The 16,926-nt window shown below is 40.5% G+C and overlaps 1 protein-coding gene across 3 annotated transcripts in view; it reads left to right on the top strand.

Annotated features, from left to right (window-relative positions):
• The window catches only part of SGCD (sarcoglycan delta), a 1,049,480-nt gene extending 1,033,998 nt beyond the window's left edge, over positions 1–15,482 (top strand). Inside the window, exons 7-8 of one of the 3 annotated variants that reach the window (XM_023218788.1) lie at positions 6,701–6,824; positions 8,671–15,482. In XM_023218788.1, coding sequence (XP_023074556.1) covers positions 6,701–6,824; positions 8,671–8,844 — 298 coding nt within the window. In that variant the 3' untranslated portion in view covers positions 8,845–15,482. The remainder of the gene's footprint in view (positions 1–6,700; positions 6,825–8,670) is intronic. The other 2 variants (XM_023218786.2, XM_023218787.1) reach the window with 2 other exon arrangements.
• Positions 15,483–16,926: the final 1,444 nt, after the last annotated feature.

The following is a 16,926-nucleotide window of genomic DNA, read 5'->3' as shown; positions in this document are numbered from 1 at the left end:
TTTTTTTTTTTTTTTTTTTTTTTTTTTGAGATGGAGTCTTGCTCTGTCACCCAGGCTGGAGTGCTGTGGCGCAATCTCGGCTCACTGCAAGCTCTGGTTCCCGGGTTCACACCATTCTCCTGCCTCAGCTTCCCAAGAAACTGGGACTACAGGCGCCCACCACCACGCCTGGCTAATTTTTTGTATTTTTTTTTAGTAGAGACGGGGTTTCACCATGTTAGCCAGGATGGTCTCCATCTCCTGACCTCGTGATCCACCCGCCTCAGCCTCTCAAAGTTCTGGGATTACAGGTGTGAGCCACCGTGCCCAGCCTACAATTTTTAATTAAACAATATTTTGCAGGGATAGACAAAGAGAATAGACTAGAAACCCCCAAAACAGAGCCATAAAGGTATAGGAATATTATTTATGATGGAGCTAAATATTGGCTTTTTCAACATCTGTTAAGATAATCTCCATCTCTTTCGACCCCAACCTCAGACTATACACAAAAATAAATACCTGATGAATTAGAGATGTAATGAAAAAAGAAAACATAAAACCTTTGAAAACAATATAGAAGAGCTTCATGACCTCAGTGTAGGGAAGGACTGCTCAAGACAGACACAGAAAGCACAATCCCTATTCCAAAAGACCATAAATTTGTCTGCATTAAAATGTAAAACCTCTGTTCATCCACAAATGTTAAATATAAAAGACAAACCACAAACGGAAAGAAATTGTCAATACATAGAACTGCTAAATATTTTTCAGATCACATAAAAGTATTCCACAAATCACACAAAAATCAAAATAGACAAAATAGATGAAAATATTTCACTGAAGAAAATCCCAGATGGCTTACAAATGACAAGATGCTTAACTCCATTAATAATTAGGTAAATAGAGTTTTAAAAGACAATGGCATCCCATTTCACACTCATTTCATACTTAGCAGTATCAAATGTCAACAAGAAAGGGGAACAACTGGAACATTATACACTACTAGTGGGAAGGTCAATTGGAGCAACCACTTTGGAGAGCTATTTGTCATTATCTAATAAAGCTGTAGATATGCAGATCCTTAGGAGTAGCAAGTCCACTCTCCCACATGAGTCTGAAAGAGACTTTTGCATTCAGGCATCAGGAGCCACACACAAGAATGTTCATGGTTGCACCATTTGTAAAAACAAAAACCCAGAACCAACCCAGTGTCCGACAGTAGAATGGACAAATAAATCATGGTATATAGTAACACTAGGGAAATTGAATAAATTACAGCTATGTGCTGAAATGTAGAGTAACCTCAGAAACATCATATTGAGGGGGGGAAAGCAAAGTCATTAAAGAATTATAAAGTGTAATTGTTCTGTGTGTGAAGTATGCAATAGTAGTGTATTGTTTCAGGATGCAAATATAGTCATTAAGAAAAGCAGGAAAACAACAAACACAAAATTCCTAATAGTTGTTACTCCCAGGGAGGGAAGGAAATAGAAGGGATAAGGAAGAGGGGCTCAGATTGCTACAAAATTTGTTTTTTCTTCAAAAAGATGGTAATTATACAAAACCATTGTCATTCTTTATAACTATGTCAAGAAACATTGTCATTCTTTCTCCCCCATCCCCCAAGATGGAGTCTTGATCTGTCTCCCAGGCTAGAGTGCAGTGGCACAACCTCAGCTCACTGCAACATCTCCCTCCCGGGTTCAAGCAATTCTCCTGCCTCAGCTTCCCGAGTAGCTGAGATTACAGGCACCCGTCACCACACCCGGCTAATTTTTTTGGCATTTAGTAGAGATGGGGTTTCAACCATGTTGGTCAGGCTGGTCTTGAACTTCTGACCTCAGGTGATCCACCCGTCTTGGCCTCCCAAAGTGCTGGGATCCAGGCGTGAACTCCCACGCCGGCCAGCATTGTCATTCTTTATGCCATATTTATAATTTTATATTATTTTGTTTCTATTCCTAAAATGTAAGAATTCAGATCAAAATTCAAAACATTTTCAATTTGGAAACACTAAAATCAGAAGCCCTGGCAACCACTAGCCAGGTTAGATAGAACAGCAGCTGTTCCTGTAGACAGCATTTCCATCACCTCATTCACATTTAGGCCAGTGCCACATACCACAATGTTACTGTTCTGGGAATGTCATTTTATTTACAGCTTTCTTATGGGTTACTCCCTGACATCACCTATTTAGTCTTGGTGGGGTCACCTGAGTTTATGACCCGTGGACTACAGCAGTGCTTCTCAAAGTGTGGTCCCCCAAACAAGCAGCATCAGCATCACCTGGGAACTTGTTTCAAATGTGGATGTGTGGGCACCCCTCTAGACTTACTGAATCAGTAACCCTGGGGGCGGACCCAGCACTGTTTTCACAAGCCCACCAGGTGACTCTGATGCTCACATTTGAGAACCATTCTTCTTGAAGATATGGCACAGCCTGGCACAGCCTAGCTGTGGCTCCCACCCTTCCTGGCCACTCCTCCTTTCTGCATCTCTGCAGTGAGGCTCCTCTTTCTCCTCTGAGAGGGTTGCAGTTTCTCCTAATGGAAGTAGTGTTCATTTGCAAGAGCCAGCAGGACCCTTAACTGCCACCCCCATCAGGAGGAGCTCTTCTTCCATTTTTCCTTACTACGTGCCATCTAAACAATTTTGTTGTGATCATTAAGCTATGGGCAGAGGGTGATGGACATCACTTCAGGAGTGATGCTCTCTGCAGTTTCCACAGGGCTTTTGTAGGAGCGTATTAGTCCATTTTCTTACTGCTATAAAGAACTGCCTGAGTCTGGGTAATTTATAAAGGAAAGATGTTTCATTAACTCACAGTTCCCATGGCTTGGGAGGCCTCAGGAAACTTACAATCATGGTGGAAGCTTAAGGGGAAGCAAGGAACCTTCTTCACAAGGTGGCAGGAAGGAGAAGTGCCAAGCAAAGGGCGAAAACCCCTTGTAAAACCATCAGATCTCATGAGAACTCACTATCATGAGAACAGCATGGGGGTAACCACCCCCATGATTCAATTACCTCCCACCAAGTCCCTCCCATGACACGTGGGGATTATAGGAGCTACAATTCAAGATGAGATTTGGGTGGGGACACAGCCAAACCATATCAAGGAGCTTTATCTCAGTGGAAAGATTAGCATGTGAACAACTTCTGTTAAGTCTGCCTGAACATCAAAGGACATTAACCTGGGCTATAAAACAGAAAGCCGGTTGGTTACCTTTTTTGTCTCTGCTTCCAGGAAATCATCATTTCTATTTTGTTGCCTTTCACAATAGGACACTTTCAGAGTAATGCCCTTTCTCACCACCCTGGTTCTTTCACGGCTGAGATGTGGGGAAAGGCAGGAGTCATTTCTGAGTCTACCTCTCTGGCCTGGGTCCCTCCTACTAATCTCAGAGACCTAGGCAATGGGCAAGAATAAAGTGAATTCCAATGCCCATCTGAAATGCCAGTCCTGCATCTGACAAAACTCTGTAAGCTCCACACTTTTTTCTATTTCAAGCTTTCTTTTTCACCAAACTATTCTGTTTGTACTGAATCATTCACTTTGAACTCTATGTACCAAGTCTGAACACATTCCAAATATCCTAAATTTGATATTGCTGAAGTAGACTGTTCAAGTTATAAGAAATACTGTATTACCATTAAGTATGCATCACTCAGCCATATATACTACTATTACCTCACTACTGTTTACCCACATCGGTTTTAGAAATTTAAGCATTAATTTCTTGAAGAAAGGATTACAGAAAATGGGGTAAAGATACGATAGATGGAAAGAAATACAGTTTTTCTGGAACTAATATGGTATAACAAATATTAGCTCTGGAGTCCACTAAATTGAATTCAAATCTTGGCTCTGCCATTTTACTAGGAGTATAACCATGAGCAAGTCACTGTACCTTAGATTCCTTGTTTGTATAATCGGGACTATAGAAACACCAGATTGAGGTGAGGATTAAATGAGGTAACACATGTAAAGCCCTCAGCAGTGTCACCACCTAGTAACTAACCCCTCAATAACACATAGCTGACATTGAAGGCAAGAAATAAGACCAGAAAAACAGATCAGAACAAATTCTAAATGGAGTTCAGATCTCTTCTAAGGAAACTGTAGAACATATTCTGCAAGTTTTGATAAGTAGCATTTTCCAAACTTACTTCAGGAAGATATATTTTTGTGTGAAGTTCATTAGGAAAAAGGAAAAAGTAGAGACAAAACTTGAGAGACAGTTACAATAGTCCAGGTTACAGGTGACTTTCATAACCCCTCCCATTGATTCTGCTGCTCACATTTGAGAATGATTCTAAGAAATTTTAGGAAGAAAAGAGGAGGAAAAGGAAGAAAGATTTGCCCATGGTCATTTAGTGGCCACTCCATGGCTTGATTCTGAGAACAGAGAAGTTCTGAGTTAAAAGCCACGTTAACTGAGGGAAGAAGGAAGAAAGAGAGAAGATGATAGGAGGACTGTCACCTGGGCAAGGGGGATGATGGCAGTGCCACTGAAAAGGGGCGAGCAGGCAGTATAGTAAGAGCACAAACTCATCCTACAAGGAGAAAGGTATTGACATTAGTGCAAACAGGAGTTAGAAAACTTTGGCCAAAAACCATCTTCATATCTCAAACGTGAGAGGGAGTCAAGAGCACAGGGGCAGCTCTAGTTAGTTGGATTAGGGTTCTAGACCAGGTCATACTGCACAGACATCACTTTCTGTTGTCCTGCTAATGAGTCCCCTTCTCTGTTGCACTGACATTATCAAACCAAATGCAAACGGGATGAACCACAATAATGGGCAGAACTGCACCTGGTTCAGCACAACCTGGTGAAGGCCTTAAGAGGAGGGGAGGTGGGGAGTGGAGGATCTTTGCCACACCCAAAGGGGTAAGACCACAGAAGAAAAAGTTATCTACAGAGAAACTTAGGCCAATCCTTTCATAAGTACTCCAGGACTACTGCTTCTCTTGATGACTTCAGTTGACTCATTGTAGGGGGGACAATTTAAAGGAGAAGGCTGCTGCCTGGAAGCAATCCTCAAGAACCTAGACCTGAAAAATGTGGATGAGCTCTCTCTTGGCGTTTGTGCAGTGTGGCTGGGGGTTGCCCCGTAGTGGATCTTACTGGTCAGCTTGCTCTGTTTGCCACTTACTGAGGCCCAGAGACTTCACCCTATTCAGAGGCAGTGGCAAAAACAACAAAGTCAGCAGTGGGCAAGGAGAATGATGTTCCTTTTTAACATGTTTAAGGTGTCTGGAAGTTAGAGGTACTAAATTAAACTCAGGAAACTGGTCTGGATCAGAGTGTTTTGAGAACCACTGCTGAGGTCTCTGTTCCTAAGTTAGGATACTTTCTTTGAACAGAGAGGAGGATCTTCATACATTCCGATCTAGTAATAGTATTAAAATCAATTGGGTGTGATGGTTCATGCTTGTAATCCCAGCACTTTGAGAGGCCAAAGAGGGAAGATCACTCGAGCCCAGGAATTTAAGACCAGCCTGGAAAAACATAGCAAGACCCTATCTCTACAAAAAATTTAAAAATTAGCTGCACATGATGTCACATGCCCTGCTACTCAGGAGGCTGAGGCCAGAGGATAACTTAAGCACAGGAATTTGAAACGGCAGCGAGCTATAATTGTGCCACTGCACTCCAGCTTGAGCAACAGGTTGAGACCCTGTTTCTAAGAAAAATAAAAATAAAATCTAGACTATTTAGGGGATGGTTGGGTTTGAGTTAATGTTTTTCTCATTATATGAATTAGGCAAAAAGCTTCCTGAGGCGTATTATCCTGTTTTGCTATCATAATTAGCATAGAATGTGGCTGATTCTCCTCTCGATTTATTTTTTATCTTGCATACCATAAAATTCACTCATCTGGAAGTTTTCACAAATACATAGAGACCTGTAACCACCACTGCAATCAAGTTCCATGACACAAAACATGTTTTTCTTATGCTGTCCCTTTGCAGTCAGACTACCTCTCCTCCCCAGCCCCTGCCAGCCACTGACCCTTTCTGCAATGCAGAAATGACAGCTGCATTGAAGGTTAAGGCCTGAGGCTTTCTTATGATTGGTTGGTATTGTAACAATAGCAACAGCAGTAATAGTAATATATAATACATATTTGAATTTCTATTGTGTCAGGCACTATTTGAAGCACTTTATAAATGAGGAAACAGAGGCTTTCAGAGATTTTAGAAAAGAAAGAGGAGGTAAAGGAAAAAAGACTTGCCCATGGTCATTTAGTGGCCACCCCATGGCTTCACTCCAAGCATGTCAGACTCCTAGACCCATTTTCTTTATATGATTCTGCCTCCATGGAAGATACAGAAGCAGGACAAAGTAGAAAGGATACCTACCAATTCCAGGAAGCTCGGTTTAGACCCGGGATTGCCTTACATTTTTTTTTTTTTTTTTTTGGTAAGCTTATATAAGAGTTTGATTAATTATACCAGTAAAACAACAATTGGATATAAGATAAAATGAAGCCAGGATCCTAGAACACCCTCCTTATAGCCTTTGTAAAATGCAATGAAGATAAAACCTACACTTATTATGTTCCCTGTCATACACTTGACCAGGTTTGTAAAGCAAAACTTTAACAAATTCTCTGATCAAATACTGAAATGCTCTGTTAATGTCCTTGAGCATGAACTTCCTTTTGTATTAAAAAGAAAAAGGGATCTTTATTATTGATCTTTGGTGTTTTTCAGGTTGGAGTCCCCAACCCGGTCTCTAGTGATGGAGGCCCCAAAAGGAGTAGAAATCAATGCAGAAGCTGGCAATATGGAAGCCACCTGCAGGACAGAGCTGAGACTGGAATCCAAAGATGGAGAGGTGAGGGGTGAGAAAGACAGAAGTTCAAAGAGCTACAGCTCTAATAGGCTGTATTACAGCCTATTAGAGTATAGGCTTCCCATAACTGGTTGACCTCAGAGTTGGATCCTATGGCATATCAAGAAAAGGAGCCAAACAGGTTTTATTTCTCAATTAATTGAGCAGCATGATTATAAGCCAAACCCACAATCCATCAGAGTGATGATTATTTGTAAAATGCAGAGATAACGGCATGTATTCCAAGTACAGAATTATATGACCATGAAAATGAATGCTATTGTCAAATTCTCTCTCGTCACCTTAAAATAAGATTTTGTTAGCCAACATAATTAAGCTGTATATATTATACACATCTGGCTCAAGATGAACTTAATTTACTTGTTGTTACTTTGTGTCACACGTTTCCTGTTTTCATTGAAAATGGGGAGGCAGATTGAACAGCTGTCCCAACCAGAACAAGCCAAAACTTAATAGGGTAAGACTAGGCAGCAAGGGAGTGAAACACTGCAGATATTCATTCTCTTATGCCAACGCAGCCCCAGTTGGGTGAACAGAAATGCTCCTTGTGTCTTTCCAAGCAAGACAAGCCAGTTACTACCCACCCCCAAAGTATGATTTGTCTGTAAACTTTTTAAAATGCCTTCAGGCTGGGCACGGTGGCTCATGCCTGTAATCCCAGCACTTTGGGAGGCCGAGGCTGGTGGATCACGAGGTCAAGAGACCGAGACCATCCTGGCTAACACGGTGAAACCCCATCTCTACTTAAAAAATACAAAAAACTAGCTGGGCATGGTGGCAGGTGCCTGTAGTCCCAGTTACTTGGGAGGCTGAGGCAGGAGAATGGCGTGAACCCGGGAGACGGAGCTTGCAGTGAGCTGAGATCACGCCACTGCATTCCAGCCTGGGCGACAGAGCGAGCCTCCGTCTCAAAAAAAATAGAATAAAAATTTAAAAATAAAAATAAAAATGCCTTCAAAGTGTTTGTAAGTGGACTTTGCTATTTAGTCATAGAGTAAAAAATCTGTTTTGTTTTGTTTTTTTTTTTTTAAGAAAAATGCTATTCCACCTGACTATTCAATGAGAGAGGTTATCAGTCTCTACCTGCTTCTGTACATCCACTCCATGGATATAAAAGTCCCCCTTTAGATTGGTATGGCATTTGCTGTTTTGTTTTAGAAGAGATAGAGCATTCAATTATCACAACTGCCTCTTCAAGCAGCCACAAACTGCAAACCACACACATATAAAAATAGTGGCTACTTCACATATGCAGTTTATAGCTATCAGAATTTGAACTCTGGAGGAATCAGTTATAATCATAAATCTAATGGCACCTTCCACCACTGCTTATTTTTATAGGCATGTTTTTCTCAAAGTATATTCTATAGACCATCAGCCCCATAAATTGTTAGAAAAAGAAAAAAAAAAGCGGATAGGCTCACTAGCATTTAAAAGTTGGCAAATGTTACATACTCTATTCTCTTCTTGAGCACTCACCTTGCACGCAGTCATAGTAGGATCTGAGAAGTCCCATAGTAAAGAAAATTGTTAAATGTCACATTTTCACATTTATTTGACTCTAGGACTCTATTCACATTCTGTTTGACTTTTTTTTGCAAAATGCTAACATAGACCAGTGCAGCATTATCTTGCTGGAATCTAAGCTTCTGTGAACGTAGAAACTTTCCGTCTTGTTGGTATCCAAATCTCCAGTACCAAAAATAATCAACACAGTAGGTGCTCATTAGATTTCAGTTGAATTGAACATTCATCTGTTGTTTCTGAATGTCAAGAGAAGAGATGACGGTCTCTGACCGATGCTTTCCTTCCTATTCTCTCTCTTTAGATTAAGTTAGATGCTGCGAAAATTAGACTACCTAGATTGCCTCATGGATCCTACACGCCTACAGCAATGAGGCAGAAGGTCTTCGAGATCTGCGTCTGCGCCAATGGGAGATTATTCCTGTCTCAGGCAGGAGCTGGGTCCACTTGTCAGATAAACACAAGTGTCTGCCTCTGAAAGACTATCCTTAGTGGACATTGTTGGCAGCATAAAGGCCTTTTTTGGCTTTAGACACTGGCTGCCAGCTATTTTTACTAGAACACAGAAAGCCTATCAAAGACCTTTTGTGTGTGTGTACGCGTGTGTGTGCGCTTGAGTGTGCTTGCGTGTGTGGGTGGATATAAATATATATAAATATATATAAATAAATATATATATCCTCTGTATAAAATGAGGTTTCAGTACAAAAGGAACCATGGGTGACCCTGTGATATCCACTGTCATTTTCCATCCCATCCCTACCACCTGTGTGACAAAAATCTAAACACACGTCTGTCCCAACATTCCCCAAACTATTCAGAATCACACAGCGTATTGGACACTGACAGAAACTTCATCTAGATGTTCGAGTAGCAGCATATCTTCTCCCTTAGTGTCATTACGAGGGAGTGATGGCGGGAATCTCAAAGTTGCACTCAAGCTCTGAGACCTTTATATATCAAAAATAGGCATTTGATTTCCTGCTTTAGCTTTAGTAAGGCTGGCTAACTTCCCCCTCTTCAAGCTAGGGACCGGCAATGCTGTAGAAGTCAGCCATAGGAACTCAAAATGGCTGGCCTACCTTGGCTACCAAACCTATTGGGGTTTTTGTAGTTGAATGAATGAGGATGAATTTCAGCAAAATTTTGAACTGCTCACCCAGCTTCTGCTATCTTGCTCCCTCCAAACTCACAGTCAAATTAGGAGCTGTAAATCAGCACAAAATAAGATAACAGCTGCTCCTCAGTCAGCTGGAAGCTACTCAATGGCCTGATGGGCAATGAACAAATGGGTGATATATCTCTGTTTAAAGGAAAAATGGCTTAAAAGCTGTTCTGTTCTCCCTTCTGACTTTAACCAAAAGATTTCAACCCACAATGGTCAGGTCAATCAAAATCCCTAAGAGCAGAACTCCTACCCCAAAAGCAGCCTGGAAGTCTAATTAAGAGTAGCATAAGGAACCTAATTATGTTTACTATATTTCTTGGGATTGGTGGGTAATGTCAAAACATGCTCTTTATTTTTAAAGGCATGCACAAACTCTGACTTTGATCTTATATATTTTTTCAGTGCCGGGATATTCATATTCCTAAATACACTATTACGTTTTCTCTAAGAAGCACTACATGCCACCAGAATTGCTCACTGAAAGATAATACAAACTGAGTGTCTTTACTAGAATCACTGTGTCCCCTGGGGCCCAGCAGTACCTGCTTCCCTGTATGTGGAAGCAGCACCCTCATTCCCGCCATCAGCTACCTCTTATCACCCCACCTTCATCATCATGCTCCAGGGTCACCCTGGCCAGCTCTTGTGCTGGGACAGGGGATTACACCATCTCTGTTCAAAGAGGGGGAAATGTGCCTATGCCTTAAGTCAATGCACTCAGCAAGGAGAAGCACATCTTATTTATCTTGTTACCTATCATTTATTTTGGGTAATTGGAGGGGAATGCTTTAGTTATGACTGGACATCTTAAAAGCCAATAGACAAGCCAAATGGTTGGCAGATGTGGACTTCAAAGAGCCCAGAATGAACTCATCACTGGCTTAGACAGTCCTGGATGCCATTTGGAAAGCAGTGGCCCTGCAAGCCTAAATGAAGTAGTATTTGTAGGCCTGGGTGGCATTTGGATTTTTCTTTTCCCTCAACAAGGTTTTACTTTTTCTTACTTTACAAGCAAGGGAAGTTTTGTGATAGGAGAGAAATAAAAGATATGATATTTTTTGAGATGACACTCAAGCATCAGGCTGAGATTTGCACACATGGGATGTAAAAGCAAGCTGTGTGTTGCTTAGTCACTTAGAAGTAAATGGTGGCGGACAGCAACATGAGTCCTAGCCTGGCCAGTGATACTGCTGGTGTCCAGACCCCAAACTCACTCCAAGCACTCTTGTTCAATATCTCATGCAGAAGAGTTTTGCTGGTCACTCTTAGGGGTGAGACCCAGTGATAGGTTGGTTTGTAGCACTAAGGTCTAAAAAGGAAAACCATAAAAGACATCAGATTACTCTGGATCAGTATAATTAATATTCCCCATAGGGCCATGCTGCCAGAATCTGTATGTATCAATACAGGGTTTTTCCAAGCCAGGAAACGCCCTCCTTGGCTACTAGGAGCACCTATCCCATATCATTCAGATAAACAATAATAGCTACAAAGTCGTTTGTGGCTAGATAGGTTAAGACAGGTGATTTTTTAAAGTGGACTGTCTTTGCATTTTGCCTTCTTAAGTTCATTATCTTTGGATGACAAAAAAGCAAAAAGTTCCCAGAACCTTTTTCCTTAGATTTTGTTTAATCACCACGTGAAAGAATGAGCTTGGCATCAAAAGTTTTATGCCAATAAAAGAGACTGGTGTGATCCCACATGCAAAATTTAATCCTAAGGGTAGTGAGATCACAAAATAGAATAAAAATAAGAGCAATCAACAATATAAATCAAGTACCTATTGGGAACAGATATAAAATTCTATTTTTCATTTATGCTAAGTGACCACAATATACAAAGTAATAAGCAGGAAATTTGATATGGGTTAAATTATGCATTGTGTTCAGATTTCAGAAATTGGTAGTAAAATGCATAAGTTTCTCAATGTACATCTTTTTATCCCAACACCCTCAAACTAGAATATGTGTCCATGGTCATGAGAAAACATTTTACCTGAATTTTTGGGCGGGGTGGGGGGGAAGCTTTTACATTAAAATCTACTAATGCCTACTTTTTAAAAAATGAGATTCTTTCTAATCTTTATATATGATATTTTCTAGACAATCGCACCTTTGGGTATATTAAACAGCTGGTATCATAACAAAGAGTCCAAATGAACCTTCAATATACTAGAAGTTCTAGTATGTTAATATTGTTCAGAAGATTTTTACAAATTAAAACCTGATTTCCAAATATGTTCAACATTTACTTCTATTTGATATCTGTTCAAGAAGTCATAGAAGTCTTGGGAAACTATTCAAGTATCACAGAGGTTTTGAAAAGCCCTTATAGTGACATCTACCTAGGTAAAAGCCTGACATGTGGCTTTATAATTGTTATGTTACCCAAGGGATAGATGTTATAAACTTCAACCGGCTTTGAACATCCTTTAGGTCATTTTCTCTTTGGATAATTTTCATCACATATCCAGCAACCATAGACCAAAGTTTGCTTGAGGTTTGACCCTAGAGCAGAGGTCGGCAAACTATGACCTGGAAACCAAATCTGACTCACCACCTTTTCCTGTAAATAAAGTTTTATTGTCACATAGCCACATACATTCATTTACATGTTTTCTGATTTTACACTACAGCAGCAGGATGGAGTAGTTGTGTCAGAGACTATGTATCCCACAAATCATAGATTACTTACTATTTAGTCCTTTACAGACAAAGCTTCCTGACCCCGACCTAGAGGATTTTGTGGTATGCATTGGATATAGCAGGAAAGAAAGCACATTTCCAAACAGCAGTGAGTACACTTACATTTCTGTGTCAGCTTGGGAATATAGTTACTTGGCAAAGTCTTTCAGGAAGGAAACCCTTCCTTATGTTACATGTGGAAAGCCTGCCTTCCAAGACATGTGGAAGTAAGTGATCCACCTGCCAGAGAAACACAGGCTCAGAGGATTCCTGGGAACACGGAGGATGGGATTAGTGGAAGCTCAGTGAAAAAGGAAAGTTATGATCCTCCAAGACCCTTAATAGATAGACCATACCAGGTTCTGCAGGTCAGCATCATTGTGTAATGAGAACTGAAGTAGGGGACCCTGTGGTTTAAACTTAGAATCTCTTTCCTGTAGGCTGTTTCTGCTGTCTATATTCATATAAAGTTTTCCACCTCACCCTCCCGAAGTCCAGAGGAATGCCCATTCCATGGTCCTCTGGAGAACAGTTTTGACTTAACATATCTTTTTAGCCCACATCACTTCAGTTATCAACACTGCCACTGTGTTTATTGTTCCTACAGCCACACCAGGCTTGAAGGGTTAGTGGGACCAATAAATAATTGGAAGTTTTGGAAAAAGCAACTTAAAATACATGGGGACAAAAAAAAAAAATACAGTAAAATTCTTTTTATCAAGCTGATGCTGTGAGAAACAAGATGAATGCCAGTTTGGCTTTATTTCTAAGAATCTGGGTCTTCGTTCTCTGGTGTAGAAGGAATGCAAAAAATAATAATAATTTGAAAAGACATATTCTGACATCTCTGCTTCCGTGTGGTAAGGCAGGTTCCTATCAGACATTTATCCCTTTGGTCAGCTCCCTTTTGCCTATCCAGGGCTTCATACTCAATTTTGTTTAAAAAAAAAAATAAATCAGCTATGGATGATTCTTTGGAAGTATGAGTAGCATGGTGGGGAGGAAGGATTTTTTTTTTTAATGTAAATGACCCCCATTTACCAGACCCTATTCAAAGTCACTTAAGGGAATCCCTCAGCCTTTTATTTGGAAACAGCTGAAATAAAATTAAATTGGCAACACTGCCCTAAGCAGCAGCTAGATCAGAGTATCTTGCTTTATTTCAGGCCAAAGGTAGTATGAGGTTTGGACCAAAAAGGTAAATAGATCCATTCCAGCACCTGATACTGATTTTTCAAGGCTCTATGAAAGGTCAAAATTTCATTAAACAAGACCAGTTCTCCCTCTTCCCCCCGTCCCAAGAAATCTTAGGCACAAAAAGGATAAGGAAACAGCTCCTGGAATGATACATTTGCATGGTGCCCTAGTAGCAGGTTGGGAAAAAGTTATAAGAAACAACCTTCGAAAACAGGCCTTTTATCTCAAAGATAAAATGTCTCTCTTGTGGTCTTTCATCACTATCTCCTTGGTGGACGGTTCCCCTAGTTCCAACATATTTCCATTAAAATAGTCAAAGCCACGGCATTGGGATGTCAGATGCATATTTTTCTTTGCAGTAATCGGAATTTAAAATTATACAGTTGCCTCTGAATTTCTCATGCACAAAGCCAAACCACTGATAAGAGATAAAGCAGTCTGAAGCCTGCTGCTTCAGCCAGCACAGCACACCACACGCGTTTGCACTTTCAAAAGCAATGTGATTTCTATGGTTCTTAAAAGCTTTCTTCATAATGGAGTCCTTGAAATTTCTCAAGGCAGGTCTGAATGGCAAAGGGAAAATAATTACTTGTTGGAGGTCCTCCTTTTGAGTATTGTTAGAGCACACATGTAAAAGAAAACCTCTTTGGGGCAACTCATGCTCATACATGCTGTTTTCTTTGGTTCTCCCCCTACCTTCCTTTTGTAGATATTGATAGAATAGGAGGAAATTAGCATCCTTATTTGAGAAAGAGCAAGAATGTCACGAGCCCTTGATGCAATAGTAAGTGTGATGTCATAATAAAGTACTAATGATGCTATCAAATCCATCAATAAACAGTCTCAAACCTTCCAACAACAGTGCTCACTGCTGCTCCTCAACTTCAGCCCAGCAAGCAGTAATATCATAACCCATTTTGAGATTTGCAGGTGGAATAGAACAAAGAAACAGTCACTGTAAACGAGACGCATGTTTAGTGTCTAAATCCACCTGTTGCAATAGGAAGCCAGAGTGGAGTTCCAAATGCCTCATTAAGTATGTGGACAGCCTCACTAGTAGGTGAGTGAATTTGGCTTCATCACTGAACATTAGCTAAGGTCAGCTTAATAACACAAATATGAGGCCAACTTCGTTGGGAGAAGAGAAAACATCTACTTAATCTAAAATGTACCCCACATGCTTAGAGTTGTCTAATAGTCCCTCACCTTCCAATGTCTTCACATCCTACTTCTACATTTGGAGTTTTTTGGTGAAATCAGAGATAGCTAAGAATTTCATAAAATGAGATACTCCAAACTGGTCTATTAGGTTCCATGGGAACACTGTAGCCAAAGGATTGTCTGAGGGCAGGAAGATGACACTTGTCAACAAGGAAGACAGTGTTTCTTTAGTTCCCATATTAATCTAATTCATGGGGTTCTAACATTTTGGGGGGCCATGGATTCTTTTGACAATCTGAACCAATCTATGAAACTTCTCCCCAAAAAGAACTACCCCACCAAATCTTGCAAAATATAAGAGATTGTCCTGGATCTGAAGCCTACCCTAAGACATGGGAAGAGTTGCATTCTATTCTTCAATTTAAAGAATATTTATTATTCATCGGAGCTATTGCTAGGCACTGTGCTAAACATTTTACATACATTCTTCTATTTCATCCTCAAAACAATCCTTTGAGTTGGGTTCTAATATAGTTCCAATATTCAGATGTGAAAACTGAGGCTTACAGTGGCTAAGAAGCTTGCCCAAAGCAACTACCTAGAAAATGGCAGAGCTGGAATGCAGGTTTATCTCCTGACCACTATGCCATAAAGTCACCACATGTCAAACTAATTTTCAAGTTGTTGGGACATGTCCCCTACTAGATTTTAAACTAGATCTTCTTTAGTAGATGAAGCTATAGAACTGCTATTTCCCTGCTTTCTGTAGTCTCTCACAGTGATGCATCTATACTAAAGTATAGATACCCCAGGAGAAAATATAGAAAGCCTGCCTGAATACTAGAATCTAGAACAACAACAAAAATTTAATTTGTTCTGTGTATGCTTAAGTCAAGCTTAAAAAAATAGATAGGAAAATACCTGGGTTGTTAGCCTCACATTTAGGAGATAACTATAATACTCAACTGCCTGTGGGTGTGGCTAAACAAGGCAGCATTCTGCACCCATACATCTCTTTCCTTTATACTTCCCTTCAAAAGACACATATCTTACTTTTGATCTTTGAAACTATTTGGTCAGTATTCTTCTCTACCTTTACTTGTGGTAAAACTCAAGGAAGGGATCAAATGGAAGCTAATTTCTATCACTGTCTCTGTTTCCCTATAAGAAAGAACTACCAGGGATTCACTGTCTGCATTAGGCATACAATGTCAGAGCTGAGCTGACCACTCTGGTTCTGTAATGGCTTCGGCCTCACACGTTGGCAGCCATCATTAACGGGCCATATCCTTCCCAGGTGCAGAATTAGCCTCCCCAGACCACTCAGGGCGTCACTACCAATTTATCTGTGTTGGAAATGAGACTCATTTGCCAATTCTTATTTTTAAAGTGGCACTCTTTAACTTTGAACCTGTATATTTTACACTGGCATCCTAGATTCAGCAATGAGGTTGGTGGCATTTCTACTAGGAAAGGAGAAAATGAATGCATCTGAAGTTCCTTACGGCTTGGTTTCTTTGGAATTCTTTCATCTTCTAAGCAAAGGGAACAGGGTTTGATCTGTAAGAGTTAAAAGACAAAGTCATTTTGAAGATTAGAAACCAGAATGCCCTTGTTAAAGCCCTGCTGTCAACCTGCCTTCACCCAGAGCTTAGAGGGCTCCAGCAGCAAAGAGGCTGGGGTCCATCCCGCTCTGATGTGCTTTTTCCACAGCACATATCTGGTCCTCTGGGAGGATTGTGGATAGAGCTCCTCGCCATACCCAAAAGACTCAGCCCCAGTGCCAGTGCTTGCCTGACTCACCCACCCCCTCCCCCCACCCCCAGCAAAACCTTAGTAAAGGGATGAGTCAAAAATGAAAAAGACTCGACTCTACAGTCAGTCAGTCAAGGATTTCCTATTTAATGGTTTAGACATCCAAAAGGCAAGCCAGGAATAGATACCATTAAAAGGTCTCATAGGACTAACCTCAGCAGAGCCAAAAATCTGGCTCTCTGGAAGAGATGCAAGATTCTAGAAAAGTAACAGGAAGTGTTGCTACATCTAAAGTTAGTGAACACAAAATTAACTTAATTGTAATCTAGGCTTTCCATGAGGGAGGGAATAAAGTTTTTCATGGATCGACCACCTCCCCCAGTCAGGTTTCTCCTTTTTTGAGATTATGAAGAAGCTGAGACATACTTCTTAAGGAGTTCGTGTTTTAGAAGGAAAAGGCAGAAGCTATCCATCATTATGCTGGCTAGATGCACTTCTGAAGAAGCCAGATTCTGATGTTCTTAACAGAAATGGTGAGGTCATAGAAGTCCCATTTGCTTGGAGATTTTGAAAAAGAAACCCCATTCCCATAAAG

Source organism: Piliocolobus tephrosceles, chromosome 4 (assembly GCF_002776525.5).
Source record: "Piliocolobus tephrosceles isolate RC106 chromosome 4, ASM277652v3, whole genome shotgun sequence".
NCBI lineage: Eukaryota > Metazoa > Chordata > Mammalia > Primates > Cercopithecidae > Piliocolobus > Piliocolobus tephrosceles.
Note: the sequence above shows the minus strand (reverse complement) of the source record. Positions and strands in the feature narration are given on the sequence as shown.